The 22,258-nt window shown below is 41.4% G+C and overlaps 1 protein-coding gene and 1 long non-coding RNA gene across 4 annotated transcripts in view; one reads left to right on the forward strand and one right to left on the reverse strand.

The window, feature by feature from the left end:
* Positions 1-263: 263 nt before the first annotated feature.
* Ndel1 (nudE neurodevelopment protein 1 like 1) overlaps positions 264-22,258 on the reverse strand; it is a 53,300-nt gene continuing 31,305 nt past the window's right edge. For 2 of the 3 annotated variants that reach the window (XM_048365458.1, XM_048365457.1), the window contains exons 5-9: positions 20,470-20,606; positions 17,245-17,418; positions 14,284-14,375; positions 8,230-8,381; positions 264-1,446 (exon numbers count right to left, since the gene is read on the reverse strand). In XM_048365458.1, coding sequence (XP_048221415.1) covers positions 1,353-1,446; positions 8,230-8,381; positions 14,284-14,375; positions 17,245-17,418; positions 20,470-20,606 — 649 coding nt within the window. In that variant the 3' untranslated portion in view covers positions 264-1,352. Of the gene's footprint in view, positions 1,447-5,185; positions 5,221-8,229; positions 8,382-14,283; positions 14,376-17,244; positions 17,419-20,469; positions 20,607-22,258 lie in introns of all 3 variants that reach the window. The other variant, XM_048365459.1, reaches the window with a different exon arrangement.
* The window catches only part of LOC125365422, a 31,416-nt gene continuing 17,552 nt past the window's right edge, over positions 8,395-22,258 (forward strand). Inside the window, exons 1-2 of the long non-coding RNA XR_007213698.1 lie at positions 8,395-9,345; positions 12,004-12,009. This is a non-coding gene — a long non-coding RNA (uncharacterized LOC125365422). The remainder of the gene's footprint in view (positions 9,346-12,003; positions 12,010-22,258) is intronic.

A 22,258-nucleotide genomic window follows, 5' to 3' on the forward strand; every position in this document is an offset into this window, starting at 1 on the left:
GGAAGCTCCCTCCCACTCCTGGCCCTTCCCCCGGGCTTCTGCATAGGCCTGGGCTGAACAAAGCTGAAAACACATGCCTCACGGACTGGCACGAGCACGCCTGGACACCTGCGTGGTGCACCAGCCATCTGCCAAGACCACCTGAGTCTCGTCCACTCCACAGCTGCCATGCATCCGCACATCGCAGAAAGACACTCAAACCTGGCTTTGGATGCTCAAGCTCCTTTCAGGATGGTAGAGATACAATAAAGCAACCTCAATCATTATTTTCTGTGAAATTTATTGTGTACACATTAAAAGATTTTCTTTCAGAGGGGAAGTATTTTGTTTTTTAGCCACATGATGATCCTATACAGCTGCCCAAAGTAGGACACCATCATAAGTCATTAACATGCCATATGAGTTCTGAATAAATAAAAGCTACAAAGCCCAAGTTATATACAAATATCTTAGGCAATAATGTTTACAAACCTATGTACAATAAAACAAATGTAAACAGTAAGTGCAGCATGAGAGCAATCAAAGGATGCAAGGGACAACCACTTTTGGTCAGTCTGCCCCCAGAAGCTGGCATGGGCGAGCCCCAGAACCAGGCCCCTCAACCTTTCCCCAACGCAATGGACAGACCTTCAGAAGAGAAAACAAAAATGCTCTGAAGATGTCGTTGAACTGGAGGACCAGAAAGCTGGGGGGCGGGCGGGGGGGGGGGGAGTTGCCACCACCTCCCAAGTGTGAGGCGCGCGTGCCCAGCCCTGAAGGCTGCTTCGGGAGGCAATCCCATGGAATGGAAACTGCTTACGTAAAATGAGAAGGTGCAGACAGTGTTCCCGAATTCAGTGACCTTCCTGACTCTTCGCCAAAAACAGGCTCAAACGGCAGGGGTGGAGCTGGGGGGACACATGATTATGAGCACTGAAGATGCTTGGGTAGGAGCTCAGAAGGGCACACATCAACCTGATTGGGGGAGAAGTTCTAGAAGATCTGTAATGTCCTAAACACAACTAAATCCTATCAGCACAGCAGAGTGGGGGCTATGAGGCAGGTGTGATGAACGGGTACTTCCGCATCCAATGACTGAGTAATACACACATGTATCACCTTGTGACCCACAAAAGTGCAATCATGTGAAACCAACGGCACTACGGCAAGAAGAGAAAATAGCCAGTATTGATATCGCGCGGGGTCCTAGGGCTGGGGAGGGCCCAGCAGCCGCCACTGCATGCAGCCTGCCCTCTGCCAACTGTGGGGAGGCAGACGGAGGGGCACACGGCTGGGCCCAGGCACCGAAGGGCGAGGCGTGGGTGTCCTGGGCTGCTGGAGGAGGGCGGGGCCCCCACCTGGAGGCTGGGCACTCACACACTGAGAGGCAGCATACCCGGAGCTGAGGAGGGGCGCGAAGAGCCCAGACCAGGAGGAGGAGGAGCCGGATCAAAGCCGTTCACTGCCCTGTGGGGGTGACCAGAGCAGAGAGGGAGGATGGGGGAGAGAAAGAGAAACCATCATTTTAGATCACTCTACAAACAACCATCAAATTCATTTGCTTTCTATAGCCCATCCTCTTCCTGATCCACAGTAGAGACCTGACCACCTGAGGGCTAAGCAGCTGCACAGGAAGCATCAGTGAGTTAGAGAATGGAGGTACCATGACCAGATAAGCAACGTCATCACAACGGCTACTGGAGCCACAGTGCTAGGATTTTTTTTTTCCCATAGACCAAGTCTAAATATCTGGCATAGGGACCCAGTTAAATAAATAACTGTTTAACAAAACGGTAAAATAGAAATACAACCAAAAAACAACATTCCACCCAGGTGCCAATGGCTCACTCCTATTAGCTACTCAGAAGGCTGAAATGTGAGGATCGCAGTTCAAAGTCAACCCAGGCAGGAAAAGTACATCAGACTCTTATCTCCAACAAACTACTTAAAAAAGAGAAAGAGAGAGAGAAAGAGAGAGCTGTGGCTCCAGAGGTAGAGCACTGGGCTTGAGCAAAAAAAGCTCAGACAGCACCCATGCCCTGATCAAGCCCCAGGACTGGCACCAAAAAAACTAACATTCCATGTAGTTTTTAATAATATGGGAAAATACTCAGAATGTTCTGAAATGCTACATCAAAAAAGCGGCAGCTGCACAACTGTATATCCAAGTGACATGAAGAAAAGAGAAAGTATATAGTATATGTCCTGGATTCCATAACTAGAGTGCTACACAGATGTCACTGTCTATGTAGCTATGTCTAGAATGTATACAGGCATATACACATAGCTATACATATATATGACTATAGAATGCACAAATTATATATATATATACATACATATATATGTTTAAACACATAATGTTAGTAACGTGTGTGTATATCATAGGAGGAAACTTAACAGTTACTTTTCTTCCCTCTGGATTGTGGGTAAATTGTTTACTACTTTACAATTTAATATTTTCCAAATTTCTTATAATATACATAGATATCTTAATAAGGAAGAAAAATAACTTTTTAAGCATTGCTTAGCAAGCCAAAACAGATGGGTAGTTGTTGTTTTGCCATTTTCCAGCTCAGCTCCATACTCGGCATCCATGCATACCAGCAAGATAGCAAGCTGCAGCCCCTGCACCTAGCAGCACACTTACAGGAAGCAGGGAGGGAGGAGGGGAAAGAGAGGCAGAGAGCCTTCCTGCCTGTAACCCTAAAAGAATCTGTTGCAGGGCTGGAAATATGGCCTAGTGGTAGAGTGCTCGCCTTGTATACATGAAGCCATGGGTTCGATTCCTCAGCATCACAAATACAGAAAAAGCCAGAAGTGGCCCTGTGGCTCAAGTGGTAGAATGCTAGCTTTGAGCAAAAAGAAGGCAGGGACAGTGCTTGGGCCCTGAGTTCAAGCCCCAGGATGGGCAAAAAACAAAACAAAACGAAAGAATCTGTTGTACTAGCAGTTTGGGAGACACAGCCAGCTTGCATGTCACTGTCACCCCACTGGTAATGGAGGGGCCCAGGTAGCTGAATATTAACTCATAGAAAGAGATTCTCTCAACACACACACACACAAAAAAGGAAGCTGAGCATTTCCTGCAAAACAGTTCTGTAGCTGAAGAAGTCTGCGATCATACGCAGAAATGAGCATGCAGAAATGAGCATGCAGAGAATGCAGAGATACTTGGCAGATTTCACGTCCCAAGAAAGCAAGCACAGTCCACATTTCATACAGAAAATCAGGGCTAAGAGCATGGGGAAGGGAGCTGTAACAGATCATCTGTCCCCGTTGCAGCTTGTTCCACCTAGATTCCCTCCTTTCCTCCAGGGATTTTGAGCCCATTGTGTTTGAAAACTTTAGATCATCTTTATTTCTCAAAGCTAATATGCCTGGGCCACATCCTATTTGCTGTTGTAGTTAATCGCCCTTGCCACATTTTCCCTTCAACTGTCTAGTCCCAGAGTCTCCAGTGCCTGCTTCTAGAAACTTCCAGAAGAATTACACATGCATGGTGAGCCTCAACTGTCTGGCCTCACAGCACTATGGCAGGGGGAGCTATGCTGCAAAGAATCCCCACATCTCAGCTGACAGGGAGCACTGTCAGATGTCAAGAATCTGTTACCTAGTCCAGCAAGGTGGGCAGAAGCAGCCAGCACAGGGTGGCTCCACTTGCAGGTATAGTATTTTCAAGTCAGATAGACTTTTAAGGAACATCAAGTTCATCTCCATTGTTGCAGTTAAAAAAAAGGGAAGAAAAAAAAAAAAAAGAGGGCCCAGGCAGGAACCCAAGCTCATCCAGTGAGTGGCTGGGTGGGAAGACAAGCCTACTCCGGCCTGCAGATGCCCGGGGCTCTCGGCAGCCCTCCGCAAGCAGCCACTTTTCTGCTCCCAGTGCAGACTGACCACAGCAGCATGGTCAGTGATGCACAGGAGAACAGGAAGCAGGGAAGCTAAGTCTCTGTGTGGACACAGATGCTGCAACCCCTGACTTGGGAGGGGAACTGGTGGAAAGAGGACAACCCGCCAGGGTCTCACCTAGCCCTTTTCTGAATCAAGGAGTGGGGTGCCAGAGCAACAAGAAAGCTGACCTATAGGTGGGATTATCAGTCAGAAAACTGCAAAGTGGTACAGTGGGAAAAAGTTCCTGAGAGAAGACACGCCTCCATATGTGCCCAGAACAGCAAAAGAGCCAAAGAATGATGCCCCATGGACCACAGAGGACAGCATGGAGGCAGGAATGGAGAGACCACCCTGGAAATTAGTTATGGAAAAGTGTTCAAATCCATGCAATTCATCTAGTTAAGGAAAAGCAGAGGTTCCAGCTAAGAAAAAGGTGCTACAGCCAATGGCTGTAAAATGGCAACAGAGCAGTGAATGGAGGACAAGAGCCAATGTGCATTCAGAAATCAGGAAAACAATATATCTAACACAACAGAGATAAAGGAAGGAAACTAAGTCTGCCAAGGAAGCAAGGTCAGTACACATGAGAGGGCAGTAGAAAACAAAGGCAGCTCACCAACTCAGAAGATCAGAGGACATAGCAGAGCCCACGAGGATAAACAGAGCTCCAAGCAGGAGCTTGCTAACTGAAAAGCAGTTCTGAATCATAGAACTGATCTTACACATGACCCAGCTCCCATTACAGTTTAATCCTAGTTTAATCTAGAAATACAAGAACAGACACAGAGGCAAGGGAGTCCATTATCACTAGCGCCTGGCTTGAGAAAACAAAAACAATCGGAGAACAGGAGGAGCCCCATCTCCATGAAGACAGTGAAATGGGATCCTAGAGCCTGGCAGCCAGCCCATCCTGGACTCTGAGATCACCCTCACCTACGTGGGAAGTGCAACCAGGGAGACTAGCAGACACCCAGACCCAGTGAGTGCACAATTTGGTTTGGTTTTGTTGAGGTAGGATTTCCTTAGGCTCAAGGATGGCCCTGAACTTCTGGGCTCAAGCTAATCTTCTGGCCTTATTCAGCCTCCCAAGTAGCTAAGACATGAGGCAAATGTCATCAAACAAAACCACTGACGTGGTGTGGTTCTGCATAGCTAAACCAAGTAATGGTAGATTATCAAGTGAGAAAGGAACTCAAGGTCTGTAAGTTGGTTAAAGCTGAGTCAGCCCAAGCAATTAGTAAAACCAGTTTGTTAATGCGTCTTCCACACCATGATTAAGAAAGAGAGGAAGAAAGCACAGCAAACATTCAGTTACCCATGAACAACGTGGGAAATATGACTTTTTCTTGCCTAATAAAAAAAAGGAAAAAATAATAAGCAGTAATACAAATACTATTTTTACATCATGCCTTAAAATTAGTCCATGCCCACTTCCACACTACCTAAAGGAAGTAAGACTGGCTTGTAAAAACAGAGCAAGTGATATTACATAAAGCTGAAGTTGTGGAGAGAAAAAAAATGTCTAATCTTATAGCAAATCCGAGGGACCATATCACACGTGAACTCTGTATACTTTCAGGGGACCTAAAGAGCAGAGTGATGAGCAGTGGCAGGAACAAGTGCAAGTAGAAACAGCAACCTTTGAGGGACTAGCTGTGTGATCCCAGACTGGGTATAATCTTGGTTCCAAGAAGCCCTAAAACAACTGGAACTTAATCTCATAAAGCAACACATCTTGTTTAGGTGCCTTCACTGCAAGTGAAGGCTATGGAAGAGGGAGGTGGAGGGACATGCTTACCCCACACTAGTAAGCTAGTGATGGAGCTACCAGCACCTCTTCTGTAGAGGGGTGAGGCATGCTAAAATGACAAGCCATCCTCCCACATTCCTACAAAGACTGGCTGTTTTATTTTTAACCAGATTTAATAATGGATCTGAGGATTGAGCTAGTTGCCCTCTTCCTTTTACAAGTGAGCAAAAGAAAGGCCAGAAATAAAATGTCAAACATGCCAGAAGAAAGGCAGAAGAAAACAAAAGAAACAAGGAAATAGAAACAAAGTGAACCCACAAAAGAACTTCCTCAGGAATACGGCAACTAGATAAAGATTCCTCAAGCAACAACAGTTGGTTCATGTTGCAGTGTGCACACACAATCCACTGTCTGATAAGCTAAATAGTTGGCTGAGGGCCAGTCTGTAAAAGTGTATTCCATTCTTGGTAGAAACAATACAAAACTAAATTTGTACAAATGAAAACCAAACCCAAATACCTGGTTCTATCAGGATACCCCTTTTCCAGATCAGCTCAAAAGTACTAGCTACCCTTCTGCTAAGCTGCCTGGGGAAGAGCTTTAGGCAGAGAGCCCAAGGCTACTCTGGTTTCAGCCAACACTGAATCCTCCACCATCCCCAACAGCAGGTGTGTTTAGGGGCTGTGCCTGCCCTCAAACGGGAGGCAGGTGGAAGCAGGCTCAGTGAGCCCCAATGGACAGAGCAGGTCATGATCATCAGAAGCACATCCCATGCACAAAAGTTCCTGCTCAACCAGGCCAAGTGTAGTTTATGCCTTTTCTCATGTCACAAGATGCCCAAGTTCCACCAAGAAATGAGATTGTAGAGATAGACCTTCTGCTCTACAGAAGGTAAACATGAGTTTCAGGCAAAAACAGACACATTGTTTCTAACACTCTTAAAGATTTCCTCTAAATTTTCTCTGCATGATTTGGGCTACTCTAATGAAGAAATAATTATTCATTCTATGTGCCGCTACCTATGTTCCATGTACAAAAACAAGAGCACTGCCAAGTTTGCCTAAAACCCTTATGCCTGTAGAAAATTAAATTTATATTTATCCCACCTAAGGAACCCTAAAGGTTGAAATTCTACCTATTTTATACACTGATATTTTAGAATGTGTTTGTAATAGAACGTCCTTAATGAAAAGTGTCTAGCTCAGAATAGAAGTGTCTTAAGGTACAAAGATGAGCCAGAACATCCCACTCTACGGAGAGACCGTATGACACACTTTGTAAGAGTGAGCTATACATACACAGGTCCTTCCAAACAAACCACAATTATAAAGAGTCACAAAAAAAACCCACAAGTTTAAGATATTGTGAAATTTTCTACAATTGTCTGGCATTGTTTACACAGAAAAACAAAGAACTGCCTGTGTGACTCACAAGACAGAGATGGCAAGAGATCATGGGTACCTCAGTTGCTACCTAAGGTAGATAGTCAGCATCCTCAGGCCACAAGTCCTAACTACTTCCCTGTAATAAGACAGCGCCAGGCGCATGGAGGGGGGGCGGGGTGGGGGGGAGGCCTCACATCTGTAATCCTAGCTACTCTGGAGTCACAACTGAGGAGTGAGGGTCAAAGTCAGCCAAGGCAGGAAAGTCCATGAAATTCTTATCTCCAGTTAACCAGCAAAAGGCAAAAAGCCCAAAGGGAAGGTGTTGCTTAAGTGGGAAGACACCAGCCTTGAGAGAAAAGGCTAAGGGACCACACTCAGACCCTGAGTTCAAGCCCCCAAACCAGCACACAAAAAAGTCATGCCTGTAACAAGGATATAGCTATACACTACTAAAAATAAAAACCAGGCAGAATATTCTGACCTAGAGGCTGCCAAGGTAAGTCATGACACTGTGGCAGAGCAATATTTCAAGTATAATTTCATAAATGTGTTGTAAAAAAAAAAAGAAGAGCTTACTGTAGATGCATTAAATATGACTTTATATACTTAAAAATAACTCATAAGAATGCAAAAAATGGTGAAGGCAGAAGAGCTACTTTCTACTTCACATACTTCCATACCAAAAGAAATGTTCTACATTAAGAATATGCCACTGTTCCATCTTAAGACTTTTTGTTTATTTCAATCCGCATGAAAAGCTTGTACTTCCTACAGAAGTTTATCTCTTCTCAATTGTATTTGAGTCTAAATACTTGAAGAGCTTTATATTTTTCTAAAATTTTCAGATAAAAGGTTTTCTCTAGTTTGCATATACTGTACATAATTGCACAGAAATGATCTTACAAAAGATCTGCTGACAAAGTCTCTCAAGAGAACAGAGTCCCTGGAGAAGGGCCACAACAAAGCCCTGGGACTCTCCCAGGCCCAGCACTGCTGCCTGTCAAAGCCTGCTCCCAGGACAGAAGCTGCAGACTCCAGGTGCCCAGGGCAACAGACCCCACAGAGGCCAGAAGACAATAACAGATGTCTGCCCCCTAAGATTTGAATGAGAACAAGCTTAAGGGAAGTTTATCAAACTTGAGTTTACTGTGGCAAGGCTTCAGTAATCTAATAATCTGCAGTGTTACTACTCCAAAATAATCACTCAGAAAGTCCAGTACTTACCCTTTGTCGAAGAAGGACGTGTGTCCTGACCGAGAGAACTTTGTGCCATTGCTACTCATCACCCCACAGTTAACGTTCCCTGAAATATAGGATTTTCGTGATGCTTGGTCCTTTGCAAAATTCCTGCAAGCTGCTAATTTGGATTCTAAAGCCTATGAGAGGAAGAAGAAATGACTTGATTGTCAAAACAGTAGCTACACAGGAAAATTTGCATTTCAAATCATTTCCATATCAAGCCTTAACCCTTACCTTCCAGGAGGCTAACAACAGATAAGCTATAATGAATACCCTTTCTAATTATAACAGGGATGTTTTTATGCTGACTCCATTCTAATGAGCTCAGAGATTTTACCTACTACTCTCAATTTCCTGAAGAGAAGACATAGTCCACAGTCCACACCTTACAACTAAGAAAGTTGTGACACAGATACAAAGAGATCCCAGATCTATAATGTGTGGAGGTGTGGTTGTTGTAGCCTACTGGCTGGGATTGAGGCGGGGGGGGGGGGGGGGGGCAGAAGAGGGAGAGAGGGGGGAGAGAGATGGAGGGGAGGGAGTGTGTGTGTTTCAGGATGCGGGGAGAGACCATCCATTATTTGTTATTTTGTAGTCTGCTGATAGAGTTGGGACTGGTATGTATGTGTGTAATGTGTAGGAAAAAAACATTATAAAGAATCCAAAAATCTCACTTGAGAATGTTTTTAAATGCAGCCAATTCTTTTTATAGGTTCTCAGTCTTATTTTATTCACTATTTTATTCACAGACTAGACATGAACATTTATAACCTCTCATTTGAAAATGAAAAGCCATTTCTTTTTAACAGCACACTTTAAAATGCTTACATGATACTCTGTCTATAATTAAATAATTGGTCTGCAAATGGTCCAGGACCTTAGGCACTTACCTGTAAGTCGAGTACCCTTACTTTACACCTGCCATATCAACTGTCAAGTGCCAGCTCCCCCAACAAACAGGCATTTCTCATCTGTTCCCACACAGACATCACAAACTCCCAATACTTTGCCCAATTAAATATAGCAAGGGAGTGGGGGAACAGGTTCTATTATCCTATTATCCACAATACTAGATTGAAAATGCACAGATAAAAAAATCCAGTTAACATGCACTTCACTTTGAGAATCCATTTGGACTTCCAATTTCCATCATTTCAATAAAAAAATCACCAAAGAGCTGGGTGGGTGCTGGTTGCTCATGCCTATAGTCCTAGCTACTCAGGAGGCTGAAATCTGAAGAGTGACGTTCAAAGCCAGCACAGACAGGGAAGTCTATGAGACTCAATATTATCTCCAATTAATTGCCCAAAAGTCAAAAGTAGAACTGTGGCTCAAGTAATAGAGTGCTAGCCTTGAGCAAAGGAACAAGCTCTAGGACAGACATAATAAAATAAAAATAAAAATGAAAAAATAAATAGCAAATGGAGAAAATGACCTTGTAGGATAAGCTCTGAATAAGCAATATTCAGTGGTAATAAATATACCCATCTGCAATAGGCAAAGCACCACTAGTTCCTTAATTCCATAAAGAGACTTGTCTATTCATTCAAATGTGTGTGTGTGTGTGTGTGTGTGTGTGTGTGTGTGTGTTAGCTTTTAGCCCAAGGCAGGCACAAGTAATATTTGAGGACTCAAGAGACACACAGGTGCATCACCAGGCCTTTTCAAGGGGAAGGGGACATCTACAATTTAAGACTTGGAAGCTAGCCACACCCAGGGATACATAAAACCATAGTTGTAAATGAAAGATTAGAAAAAGCAAGGACAAACTCTTAGCAAACCAATACTGAAAGGGCAGAGCAAACGATGAAGAGGAATAGGCAGAAAGTGGGATCATCCCTGAAACAGTATCAGGGGTACAGAAGAAAGGAAAACTCAGAGAAGACAAACAAGTTGGTGTTGAATGTTTCAAATAAAATGAGGACAGCACACACTGGATATGTCATCACTGAGATCCCTAGTAAGCACTTGTAGTGGCTGGAGCAGGGAGCAGAGCAGAGGCCAGAAAGACTGGGGACCCTATGTGCAGTCAAAATACTAACAATAAACATATGCAGGCATTCAAAAGGCCGGGCTGGGGGCCAGGAACATGGCCTAGTAGTAGAGTGCTTGCCTTGTATACATGAAGCCCTGGGTTCGATTCCTCTGAACCACATAAACAGAAAAAGCCAGAAATGGCACTGTGGTTTGGTAGAGTGCCAGCCTTGAGCAAAAAAGAAGCCAGGACAGTGCTCCAGGCCCAAGGACTGGCAGAAAAAAACACAAACAAAAGGTCTGGCTGTAAGAGGGAGAGAGAATGAGAATGGTTAAAAAGAAAGGTAGAATAAAAGAAAACAAGTGGTTTTATTTTTTGTTTTTTTACATTAAAAAAAAAAAGCCAGACACCAATGTCCTACACCTGTAATTCTAGCTATTCAAGAGTCTGAGATCTGAGGAGTAAGGTTCAAAGCCAGCCTAAGCAGAGAATGCCAGAGGCTCTTATCCCCAACTGACTAGCAAAAGGCTAGAAGTGGAAGTCTGGTGCAAGCACTAGTCACACCTTAAGTGAAAAAGCCAATTGAAAGAATGAGGCCCTGAAGTTTAAGCCCCAGTAACAGCAACCAAAACAAAAACAAAAGGGGAGAGGGGAGAAAAGGCTAGAGAGGTAATAGCAGGAGGGTAATACCAGAAGATAATAGGGGAAATCAAGTAAGTTTGAGCCAGATGGCCTTGGTTTTACCCTGGGAAGGGGATCCTAGTGGGGAAGGGATTTCCAGTTCAAGTCAACAGACAAAGGCACAAATAGAAGTAGAAAATAAACTATGCACAGAAGTGTTCAGCACTAGTGGAAACAGCACATCAAAAGTCTTGGGGACATCTTAGTCAGTGGAATGGACAAACTTTTTAAGAACTCCAATACCTCTGAATAAATTTTAAAGTTCTAAAGCAAAGAAGGAATCTAGAAAACTGACAGAGTCGAGAGACAAGAGTGAAGTGGGGAGACATTCAAGAGTAGTGGAGTTTTGATAATAAAAATTTGAAGGAAAAAAAAGAAGATTAGTGGAATATAGCAGCCCTAAAAGGATATCAGGGCATTCCTCAAGGAGCAGGAAGGAAAAGCTGGAAGATAAGCAGAGAAAATGTGATTCTTCTACCCCAACAGCAGCCGATATTTTAAATGCTAGGACATGTAAGTCAGCTATGACAAAAACATGATTTAAGAATGAGATGTCTAAAATACTTGTTAAGTGGGACAAATATAGAGCCCAGGCCTTCCTCTTCTGTGATCTTGTGATAATGTGTATATGGACATCATATTGTAAATACCACAAGACTAGTCCTTAATTTCAGAACCAAGTGAGACCTCACAACCAATAGAGTTGGTTGTCCCTTAAAAAGGGACAGCAGGCAGGGTACCCCTGGCTCACATTTGTAATTGTAGCTATTTAGGAGGCTGAGATCTGAGGATCACAGTTCAAAGCCAACCCAGGCAGGAAAGTCCATGAGACTCTTACTGACAAGAAACCCGGAAGGGGAGGTGTGGCTCCAAGTGGTAGAGGCACTATAGCCTTGAGCAAAAAAAAAGCTCAAGGATAGTGCCCAGGCCCTGAGTTCAAGCCCCAGGACCAAAAAAAAATAAAAAAAAAATTTGATAGCAGCCTAGGCAATCATGCCTATAATCCTGATTACTATGGTAACTGAGATCTGAGGGTCATGGTTCAAAGCCATCCAGGGAGGACAAATCCAAGAGTCTCTTATCCCTCAACTAGCAGCAAAAAGCTGGAAGTAGAGGTATGGCTCCACTAGTAAACCAACAACTATGAAGCAAAAAAAAAAAAAAAAAGCTGAGCTAGAGCATCAGGCCAAGTTTAAGCTCCAGTACCAACACACACACACACACACACACACAGGTGGAGGAGGGAGAGAAGGAGTTCAACAAGTTAATAAATTCACAGAAGTTTAAACAAAGTTATTCAAGAGTAGGGATGTAGCTCAATAGTAGAGCAGAAGCTTAGCATGCATTAGCCCTTGAATTCCACCTCACTCCCACACAAGAAATACATGTGCGCATATGCATACATATACATATATATTAAAATTTATAAATCTAGCCATTGTAAAACACCAAAATAAAATTGAGAGACAGTAGGTTAACTCTCAAAATCTTTGTTTTTCTTAAAGTTGATTACATCAAGATACAAATAACATCATTTTATGTTACAGAGATAAACGCTAACTTACAACAAATACAATTTTAGAATCATCTTCAGTGAGGAAAGATTAGTGTGCACACTGCATGAATCATTCATACACATTACTTTTTATAGTAAGTTTAAAGTGACAATTTGGAGCTAGTCTGATGGTTAGAAAAGAATCTATTTTAGGAGCCAGAAAAATCATACGTAAGACTCTGTCTTAGATTTCCAATTCTTCTTTAGCTGAAATATGCTTCAACTTGTACATTTTTTAGAAAAATGTCTCACAAAGAAGTGAAGGGGTAATGAAAGGTGGAAAGCTACAAGAGTTAATCATTAAAAAAGGAAAGACGGTCACTTGAGGGATAAACAGAAGGCAGTGAAGCTAGAAATGCTGACTGTACAGTAGTGGCAGAAATCTGTATAAGCCTGTTTCCAGTCATCCAGCCTCTTTGGTTGTTTTAAATTGCAAGTCTCCTTCAACCAATAGCAAGAGGTAAGTGGGATTGGTGGGATGGTGGAAGAGAAAAAAGGATATGAAAGGAAGCATAGGTGGTAAATGCTGGGTGTGGCGGCTTATGTCTGCAATCCTAGTTAGTTGGGTGTGGCGGTTTATGTCTGTAGTCCCAGTTATTTGGATGGCTGAAATTTGACACCAGCCCAGGGAAAAAAATTGTAAGTCTCCATCTCAGCAAACAAGACAAGGGCACAAACATAATCCCAGCTACATGGGAGACAGGTAAGAGGATCATATGAGATTGTATTTGAAAAGTAACTAAAGCATAAAAGAGATGGAGATGTGTCTGGGAATGTGGCTTAGCGGTAGGTAGAATGCTTTGCCTAGCATGCATGAAGCCCTGGGTTTGATTCCTGAGTACCACATAAACAGAAAAAATAAAGCTGAAAATGGTGCTGTGGCTCAAGTGGTACAGTGCTAGCCTTGAGCAAAAAGAAGCCAGGGACAGTGCTCAAGCCCTGAGTCCAAGCCCCAGGACTAGCAAAAATAAAGAGAAAGAGAGAGAGACAGAGACAGAGACAGAGACAGAGAGACAGACAGAGAGAGAGACAAAGAGACAGAGAGAAAGAAAGAGAGAGAGACAGACAGAGAGAGAGAGAGAGAGAGATGGAGATGTGATTCAAATGATACCTGCCTAGTGATATGAAGTCCTGAGCTGAAACCACAGCAGTGCACAATAAAATGGCTGGTAAAGACAACCAGAGCATTTACTCTTGATAAGGTCAAAGAGTAAATATTAAACAGTAAAAGATTCAACAGGAAACTAGACATGTAGACAGGAGAACCACCTGAGGCAGAAGTTTGAGACTAGACTGGACAATGAAGGAAGATACTATCTCAAAATAAGAAAAAAATAGAGATTTTAATATTTCAAAAGCCAAACTGTTCTAGAATATGAGAGAAGTCACTGGAGATGAGGTGGTCCAAGGGCATTAAGACGGAGAACCAGTGGTAAGGCCATGAGCCAAATGCTAGTGCCCTACAAAATAAAAGATGAGAGAAGGACCAGGAAGATGAAAGAGACAGGCAAAGACCAGGATTAGAAGAGCTCAAACGGGCCTCAGGGGAAGTGTCTGAGACAAGGACAGAGGCATCGTGCTGTAGGCACAATGGAGAAGAGTTAAGTGCCACACAACCCCAGAGCCTGGCCCTCGTACAGAACCGCCGCCAGCCCAGTGCCGGGGGTGTTTACCTGGACACTACCTAGTCCAGGCAGCTCACACTAGATGCCTGCACTGCTCAGCTTCCCAGTGCTTCTCACCACAGAAAGCTATCCTTTTCTTCTTCCCTCATTTCAACACCACCTCAACAGTGGAAACACCTAGTGATAAAAAACTAAATTCTTACCCCTACTTTCCGTAAGAGATCCCCCACGATGTTTAGTGCTGATATCCTAGCAGAAGGAGTTAGTGGACTGGTTCCAAAACCATTTGGTATAGCTAGAGAAGAAGAAAAGCAAAAGTAAATGACATTAGTAGCAACCAAAACATTGGGTTTTGTTGGCGATGTTGCAAAGCAGGATACACTTGATGTAAAATCAACTTTCACATTACAGATAAGATATACAATTACGTATAAAATATAAAATATCTAGAAGGCTTAACCTAATAACTTACATTATAACCTGGATGACTTAAGATTATCAACTAAATAAGAACACATGGGGACAAGTGCTTCTAAAGACAAGATACCTAAAATAGAACTGCTCTGTCAGGACAACTCTTTCACCTTATTGGATATTGCCAAAATGCTCCATAGAAACATTGTGCCAATTATCAGCAATCTGCATAACAATGCTCTGAATAACATTAAATATTAACCTTTTTTCAGTCAATGGTAGTTACTCGCTCAGTCTAAATTTTTACCTCTTTAATACATTGTCAATTTCTCCTTGAAATCATCTTTATTCTTTGTACCTTTTTCTATGTGGTTTTCTTAAGTCAATTAGCAAAGGCTCTATACATTATGAATACTCACCCTTTCTCTTATTACAATATCTCTCTCATGTCAGGATGACATTTATCTCTTCTGTTTTACACAAGGATCTTTGGCTTCTCCATCTCAATATTATAAAATATTCCCCAGCTAAGTGTATTGGTTCAACTTTAATCCTACCTACTTGGAAGTAAGTGATCAGAGATCATGGTTTGAGACCAGCCCAGACAAAAAGTTGAAGACCCCAACCAATGGTCACAGTAGTGTACACCTATCATCCCACCTGTGGGGAAAGCACATAGCTGGGTATGACAGTACACACCTTTCATTCCAGCTACACAGGGAAGCATAAACAGGAGGACAGCAGTCCAGCTCAGTCTGAGTATTATGTGAAACTCTAGCTTAAAAATAATGCAAAAAGGACTGGCAGAGTGGCTCATATAGCAAGGATGAGACCCCAAGTTCAAACCCCAGTACCACTCAAAATAAAAATAACTTAGTGTTTGAATATCGTTTAGTTCCATTGAATCATTACTCTATTCCACCAGAATTATACAACTTTAACTTATTTTTAACTGATACATAAAAACACAAAACTTGTATATATTAATGGGGTACAATTTAATGTACATAATGTATGTAAGTATGCTACTTTTTGTGGCACTAAAATGTATTTTTGATATTTAAAAGAAAAAGGCCCTTTTGTTACTTCAAATTTTTCTTGACTATTCTTATACATTTACTATTCCAGAATAGCTTCATCAACTTCCTGATTTGTTTTTGTTCTTCAAAGTACAGGGGTTTGAACTCTCAAGCCCTCAAACTTGCTAGACAAGAGCTCTACCACTTCATCCATATCTTCAACTCCTCGATAGATTTGACTATTGCAGTCAGTGAGCAAATAAGCAATTTTCAGAACTAAGTTGTATAATTGTAAGCAAAAAAGTCAAGTGGCTAATTTAAATTCATATGCAACTATTCTGAAAACCTGATAGCAAGAACTCCTCATGACTGCTCTATACTGCAGCTAGTGATTTATTTCACATAAGTGACCATAAATTGAAATAGTGACAAGTAGCTACCGGATACTTGTGCTGAACAGCAAGGATACAGAGAACTTATTGTACTGACTGCCCAGGAAGCAACCCTTCTCACACACATCACACTGACAGATAAAGCCTGTATTTTAATACAGAGAGGGGCAGAGGACAGGCATCTTTGGTTTGGGGAGTAAGAAAGCATGAGAGAATGAGGGGAGCTGGGATATAATCTGCAAGCTATAAAAACTGAGCAAATGGAATCAAGAGCTTTGGGATTACATTCTAAGGTTCTATCTAGTGGCTATGACTCATTTTTCTCCTTATATGGATTATGTAACACGCTGGTTGGCAGCAAGAGGACCTTCTCATCATGGTATCATCCATTTCCCTGATGTAACTTTTGATAGGACAGCAGTTTCTGAAGCATCTACAAGAACGAGCACATGGATCTGAATAACTCAGACATTCTCTGTGCCTCTGTGCATTAACGACTTCTAGTTTCCCATACTACAGGAAGTGGCAAAAGCAAGAAATAAAACTGTATAATCCCCAAACTGATGTCTGACAAGGAAGTATGCACAAACACATACAGGCATTCATAGATGTTTAAAAACTCAAGCTGCATAAACATGTATTACTGGCATAACCAAAACATGCTTTTCTTTAAAACTTTTAACCTTCTAAATTTCAGTGAGTTTTTTATTTTATTTTTTTATTTTTGGCCAGTCCTAGGGCTTGAACTCAGGGCCTGAGCACTGTCCCTGGCTTCTATCTGCTCAAGGCTAGCACTCTACCACTTGAGCCACAGCACCACTTCTGGCTTTTTCTATAGATGTGTTGCTGAGGAATTGAACCCAGGGCTTCATGTATACAAGGCAAGCACTCCACCACTAGGCCATATTCCCGGCCCAGAAAGGTTATTGATTAAATGTAGACCTCAATTCCATATTTATATAAAAGTCATCAAAGAGAATAATTCCTTATTTCACATAGCACAAAACCAACTTTTTCTTTCTTTTTTTGCTTCTTGCTATGTAGACAAAGATAGCCTTGAATCCATATCTTCCTCAGTCTACCAGTGCCTAGATTAAATGCTCCTCAAGAGGCTGAGATCTGAGGATTACAATTCAAAGTCATGGCAGAAAAACCTGTGAGACTCTTATCCTCATCTAACCACCAGCACACCAGAAGTGGTGCTATGGCTCAAAATGGTAGCGTACTAGCCTTGAGCAAAAAAAGAACTCAGGGACAGTGCCCAGACCCTGAGTTCAAGCCCCATGACCAATGAAAGGGGGGGAAAAAAAGGAAAGAAAAAGAAAAAAGTATGACAAACCTTTCGGTGAAGGAAAACTGTTTTCTGTTCCTTTGCCTACAGGAGTAGCTGGCAAGGAGAGTGAAGCTTGGACGGCAGAATCCATCTTTTCACAGTCTAGAGTCGGAGAACTAGGGGCAGACTTTCGAGTCACTTCCTGTTGTCTTTCCCGGACTGCCAGCTCTTGCCTTAAATCTTCAAAGTGTTGCAAACAAAGGTGGAGATATTAAATGGAACAATGTCACATCTAAAATGTCCTAATCATATTCTTCAATCTATTTTCATCTTTGGGGGGTGGAAGTGGAAAGGGGGATGACAACTCTATAGGCCAAATGATGTTGGAATTTTAAAATGTTATAACCTCAGACACAAGCACTATGTTCAAATGCATAAAGAGAAAAGGGTCAAACAGGGTCCAAAATAGAACTGGGGGAACCTATAAATATTCCGTACCAACTCAGAAGCAGAGGTGTGGATCAAATGGTAGAGCACCAGCCTTGAGCAACAACAACATAAATATGCTGTACCAACACATTTGCTTTCATGTTTTGAAATTATGACTTTTGGGGATTACTGTAAAAATCAATGAAGTACAGTCTTGTTTTTGGTGGTTATTTTTAATTACCACTATGAAATATTTTCTTTGGAATAGAATTATTTCTAAGTGTAAATTTTTTCTTGCTTTCAAATATTGAAATTTTAATTCAGTAATTAGTTCTTTTTCCAGTTACACAAATTAAACTTTAACATATTTCCTTATGTTAAAAAAGGTTACCCCTCTTTGGGGATAAAAAAAAATTTAAATAGGATCTGTATTCTAGCAACATTATCTAGAAGGAAATGCAGGCAACCTAAGTGTTTATGTATGAATGAATAAATACAAACTACAGATGTGTGCAATGCATCAGTCTTTAAAAGGAAAGAAATCCTGTCATATACTATAGTTTTCAGGACATTGTACAAAGTGAAATGAGCCAATCACACAAAAAGACAAATATGGCAAAATTCCACTTATATGAGGTATCAAAAGTAGCCAAAAATCACAGAAACAAAATGTGGAACTGTGGTTTCACAAGTTGGAGAGGTGGAGAATGGAATACTTATTTAATGGTTTCTATAGTTTCAGTTTTGCAAGATGAAGTTCTAGAGATCTGTTATTCAACCATGTGAGTACAGTTAGAATTGATTTCAGCATTTGGAAACAGTTACGATGGCAATGTAATGCTAGGTGTTTTGTGCTAACATAAATAAGAGTTATATTATATGTGCTACATAAATTATGAAAAAATCAGGTAAATACACCATCCCCTTAGGAGAAAAAAAGAAAAAGGATCAAAACAGATTTGAAAAAAGCTTCAGAAGTAGTAATCAAAGAATTACAAATTAGTGCGGGGGGTGTAGCTTGGTGGTAGAGTGCTTGCCTAGCATAACGCCCTGGGTTCAATTTCTCAGTACTACATAAACAGAAAAAGCCGGAAGTGGCACTGTGGTTCAAGTGGTAGAGTGCTGGCCTTGAGCAAAAGAAGCTCAGAGACAGTGCCTAGGCCCAGAGTTCAAACCCCAGGACTGACAAAAAAAAAAAAAAAACACTACAAATTAAAGCATAATAAGACAGCAATTTTATACTTTCAAATGGATTTATTTTTAAATAATTTTAATATATTTTATTATGAATGCTAATAATAAACAGCATGAGGACCCTCCTCAGTCACTGCCATATAGAGATGCAATATTTCACTTATATAAAAGGCAAACACTGATATAACCAAAAAAAATCCATTTCCTTTACCACTTTTAAGGATTCCTTCTAAGAGAATCTTCAAACATACTCTGAAATATTATGTTTGCAGATCCCAGTCACAGTACTATTAATAGCACAAAAAAGTAGCTACCAATAAAGAACTATTAGAATAGCATTCATAAAATCCTATTTTAAAAGTTCACAATGGTGTGGAATATATTCTCTATATTAAGGAGTAAGAAAAGCAAAGAAAGGACCAGACGCCAGTGGCTCACCTGTAATCCTAACTACTCAGGAGACTGAGATCTGAGGACTACGGTTCAAAGCCAGCCCTGGCAAGAAAGTCTGTGAGACGCTTATCTCCAATTAGCCACCAGAAAACCGGAAGTGGTGCTATGGCTCAAGTGGTAGAGCGCTAGCCTTGAGCTGAAGAGCTCAGGGACGGCACCCAGGCCTAGAGTTCAAGCCCCATGATCAACAAAAAAAAGGGGGGGTGGGGGGAGAGAGAAGAAATATGTGTATGTATGTGTATGTATGTATATGTGTGTGTGTGTGTGTGTGTGTGTGATGTTGAGGAGAGTAGTGGTATAAATTATAGAAAGGAAAATAATACAGTTACTGTAGAGTCATAGTAAAGAATTGGAAAGAAATATTTCAAGGTGTTAGTATATTCTTTCCTAAAGAGACTGGCAGTTACTTTTATTTTCTTCTTACAATATTCTGCATTGTTATGCATAAAGGAAAGAGGGAAAAGGAGTTGAAGTTTTGAAAGAAATACACATATATTAACTATATGTATATGTAAACAACACATACATAGTGTTATGTGTATTACATGTTAAGTAGAAGCAATTTTTACAAAAAAAACCCAAGCCAAGTAGAATGTGTGCAGTGGTAGTTAAATCTCTGGGGAAGAAGTCAGAGTTTTGAATTGCAGCTGAAAAGCTAATATTACACTGGACAAAACATAAACTCTATATGCCTCTGGCTTTTTAATCAATAAAATGGGATGATACCTAAGCATTAATGATATGGGTATTAAATAAATTCACAGATTAAAAGCACTCAGTACAAAGCTAGGAAAAATATGTAAAACTAAAACTTAACTAGGGATGTAGCTCACTGACCACTTGCCTAGCCTGCACAAGGCACTGGGTTTTATTCTCAACACTTGAAAAAAAAAACTTCAAAATATAAAAAATAAAAGAAACCGGGGCTAGGGATATGGCCTAGTGGCAAGAGCACTTGCCTCGTATACATGAAGCCCTCGGTTCGATTCCCCAGCACCACATATACAGAAAATGGCCAGAAGTGGCGCTGCAGCTCAAGTGGCAGAGTGCTAGCCTTGAGCAAAAAGAAGCCAGGGACAGTGCTCAGGCCCCGAGTCCAAGGCCCAGGACTGGCAAAAAAAAAAAAAAAAAAAAAAAAGAAATCAATCCCTGAGCTTTCTCTGGCTTAGTTTCAGCAAGGTTATGGATAAATATTCTCTAAATTATAAATCTTACCTCTTGCTTCATCCTTTAACCTCTGTACAGAGACCAACAATGATTCCTTTTCATCCAGTTCACTCTCTAAAAATGCATTTCGTTCAATGGCCTGATTTAGCCTTTGTTCAAAGTCTTCCAATGAAACTATTGTTGCTCTATAAAAAAAAATTTAAGAGTCCAAGAATTAAATAAATAGCATGTGTATATTGCTAATACAAAATGAAACAGTTTATCTACTATTCCTAACCTAGCCATCCTGACCTAGTTCAAAGAGAATGATCTCACCCCATTCAACAATCGATGTCCCTCCCACTGGGTGTTCTTCATTACAGAAATAAAATTCCCAACCTCAGATTAGGACTCTGAATACCATCTACAATCTTACCAGTTTCTGCCAACTGCCAAAATGTCTCTCAAATCCATTTCCTCTTTTTAGCCTCAACTTTCTCCAATTTTTGGCCTTAATTCTTCATCTGGATTACTCCTTAATGGTCTTCATATCTCCCCACTTCCAAACCTTCAGTATTATCTTCTCAAATCCAGATCAGTTATAACTCATTTGTTCAGAAATGCCTATAGTGACTAACATAGCATGTTTTTTTTTACAACCTGACTCCAAGTATCTATTCATTTCATTCAGCAATGCTATATCTAGATCTGTCAATAAAAATGAACTATTAATATCTTCTTGCCTTTTTACCTCTCTACTTTTCACCTGTTTCTTCACCTAGTCAACCTCTCTTCCTCTTAACAGGCTCCAACATCTGGAAAGGCTTCCCTGATTCCCACAGGTGCTCTGGCTTTTTCGTCCTCTACGCCCTGGCATAGCCTGTACATTCTTTTTATTAAAGCATTTTTCATGGCGAATGTTCTTATCAACAGCTCCAACGTCAGTGACTAGCTTATGGTCCCATATCCTCAACTCCAGTATTGTTATCAATCACTTCAGAATCACGATATAAGTACTAAAGAAAGAAATACTGGGCAATAATTGTAATGTAATAAGACTTATGTTTAGAAGGATTCAAAACAACTCATTGCAGAGGCAGGAGAACTTGGCAACAATGAGAAAAAGCAACCATATGATATTCAGGAAAACTAACAAAAGCTGTAATTTGGGAAATTCACTGGCCAGTAATAAAACAGAAGAGGATGAAAAGGAAACAAACATAAAGACAGATCCACTAGGATATAAGTGCAGAATCCAGATTTAAAACTTAGAGCCTAACCAGGTGCCAGTGGCTCACACTTGTAATCCTACCTACTCAGGAGGCTGAGATCTGAGGATCATGGTTCAAACCCAGCCTGGGCAAAAAAGTCCCCATGAGATTCTCATCTCCGTTTAACTACTCAGAAACTGGAAGTGGTGTTGTGATCCAAGTGATAGAGCGCTAGCCTTGAACACAGAGGCTCAGGGACAGTGCCCAGGCACTGAGTTTAAGCCTCATAACTGACCCCCACCCCACCCCCAAAAAAAGCCACGGCTGGGAATGTGGCTTAGAGGTAGAGTACTTGTCTAGCATGCACAAAGCCCTGGGTTCGATTCCTCAGCACTACATATACAGAAAATGGCCAGAAGTGGCGCTGTGGCTCAAGTGGCAGAGTGCTTGCCTTGAGCAAAAAGAAGCCAGGAACAGAGCTCAGGCCCGGAGTCCAAGCCCCAGGACTGGCAAAAAGAAAAAGAAAAAGAAAAAAGCCAACACTGAGAACCTACAGAAAGTATGGCAGCAGCACTGAAAACATCAGGAAGGTGGATGGATTCACACGGCACAAAGGAAAAAAAGACCATGAAAAGAACAATACATGA

This window comes from Perognathus longimembris, chromosome 17 (assembly GCF_023159225.1).
Source record: "Perognathus longimembris pacificus isolate PPM17 chromosome 17, ASM2315922v1, whole genome shotgun sequence".
In the NCBI taxonomy this organism is placed as follows: Eukaryota; Metazoa; Chordata; class Mammalia; order Rodentia; family Heteromyidae; genus Perognathus; species Perognathus longimembris.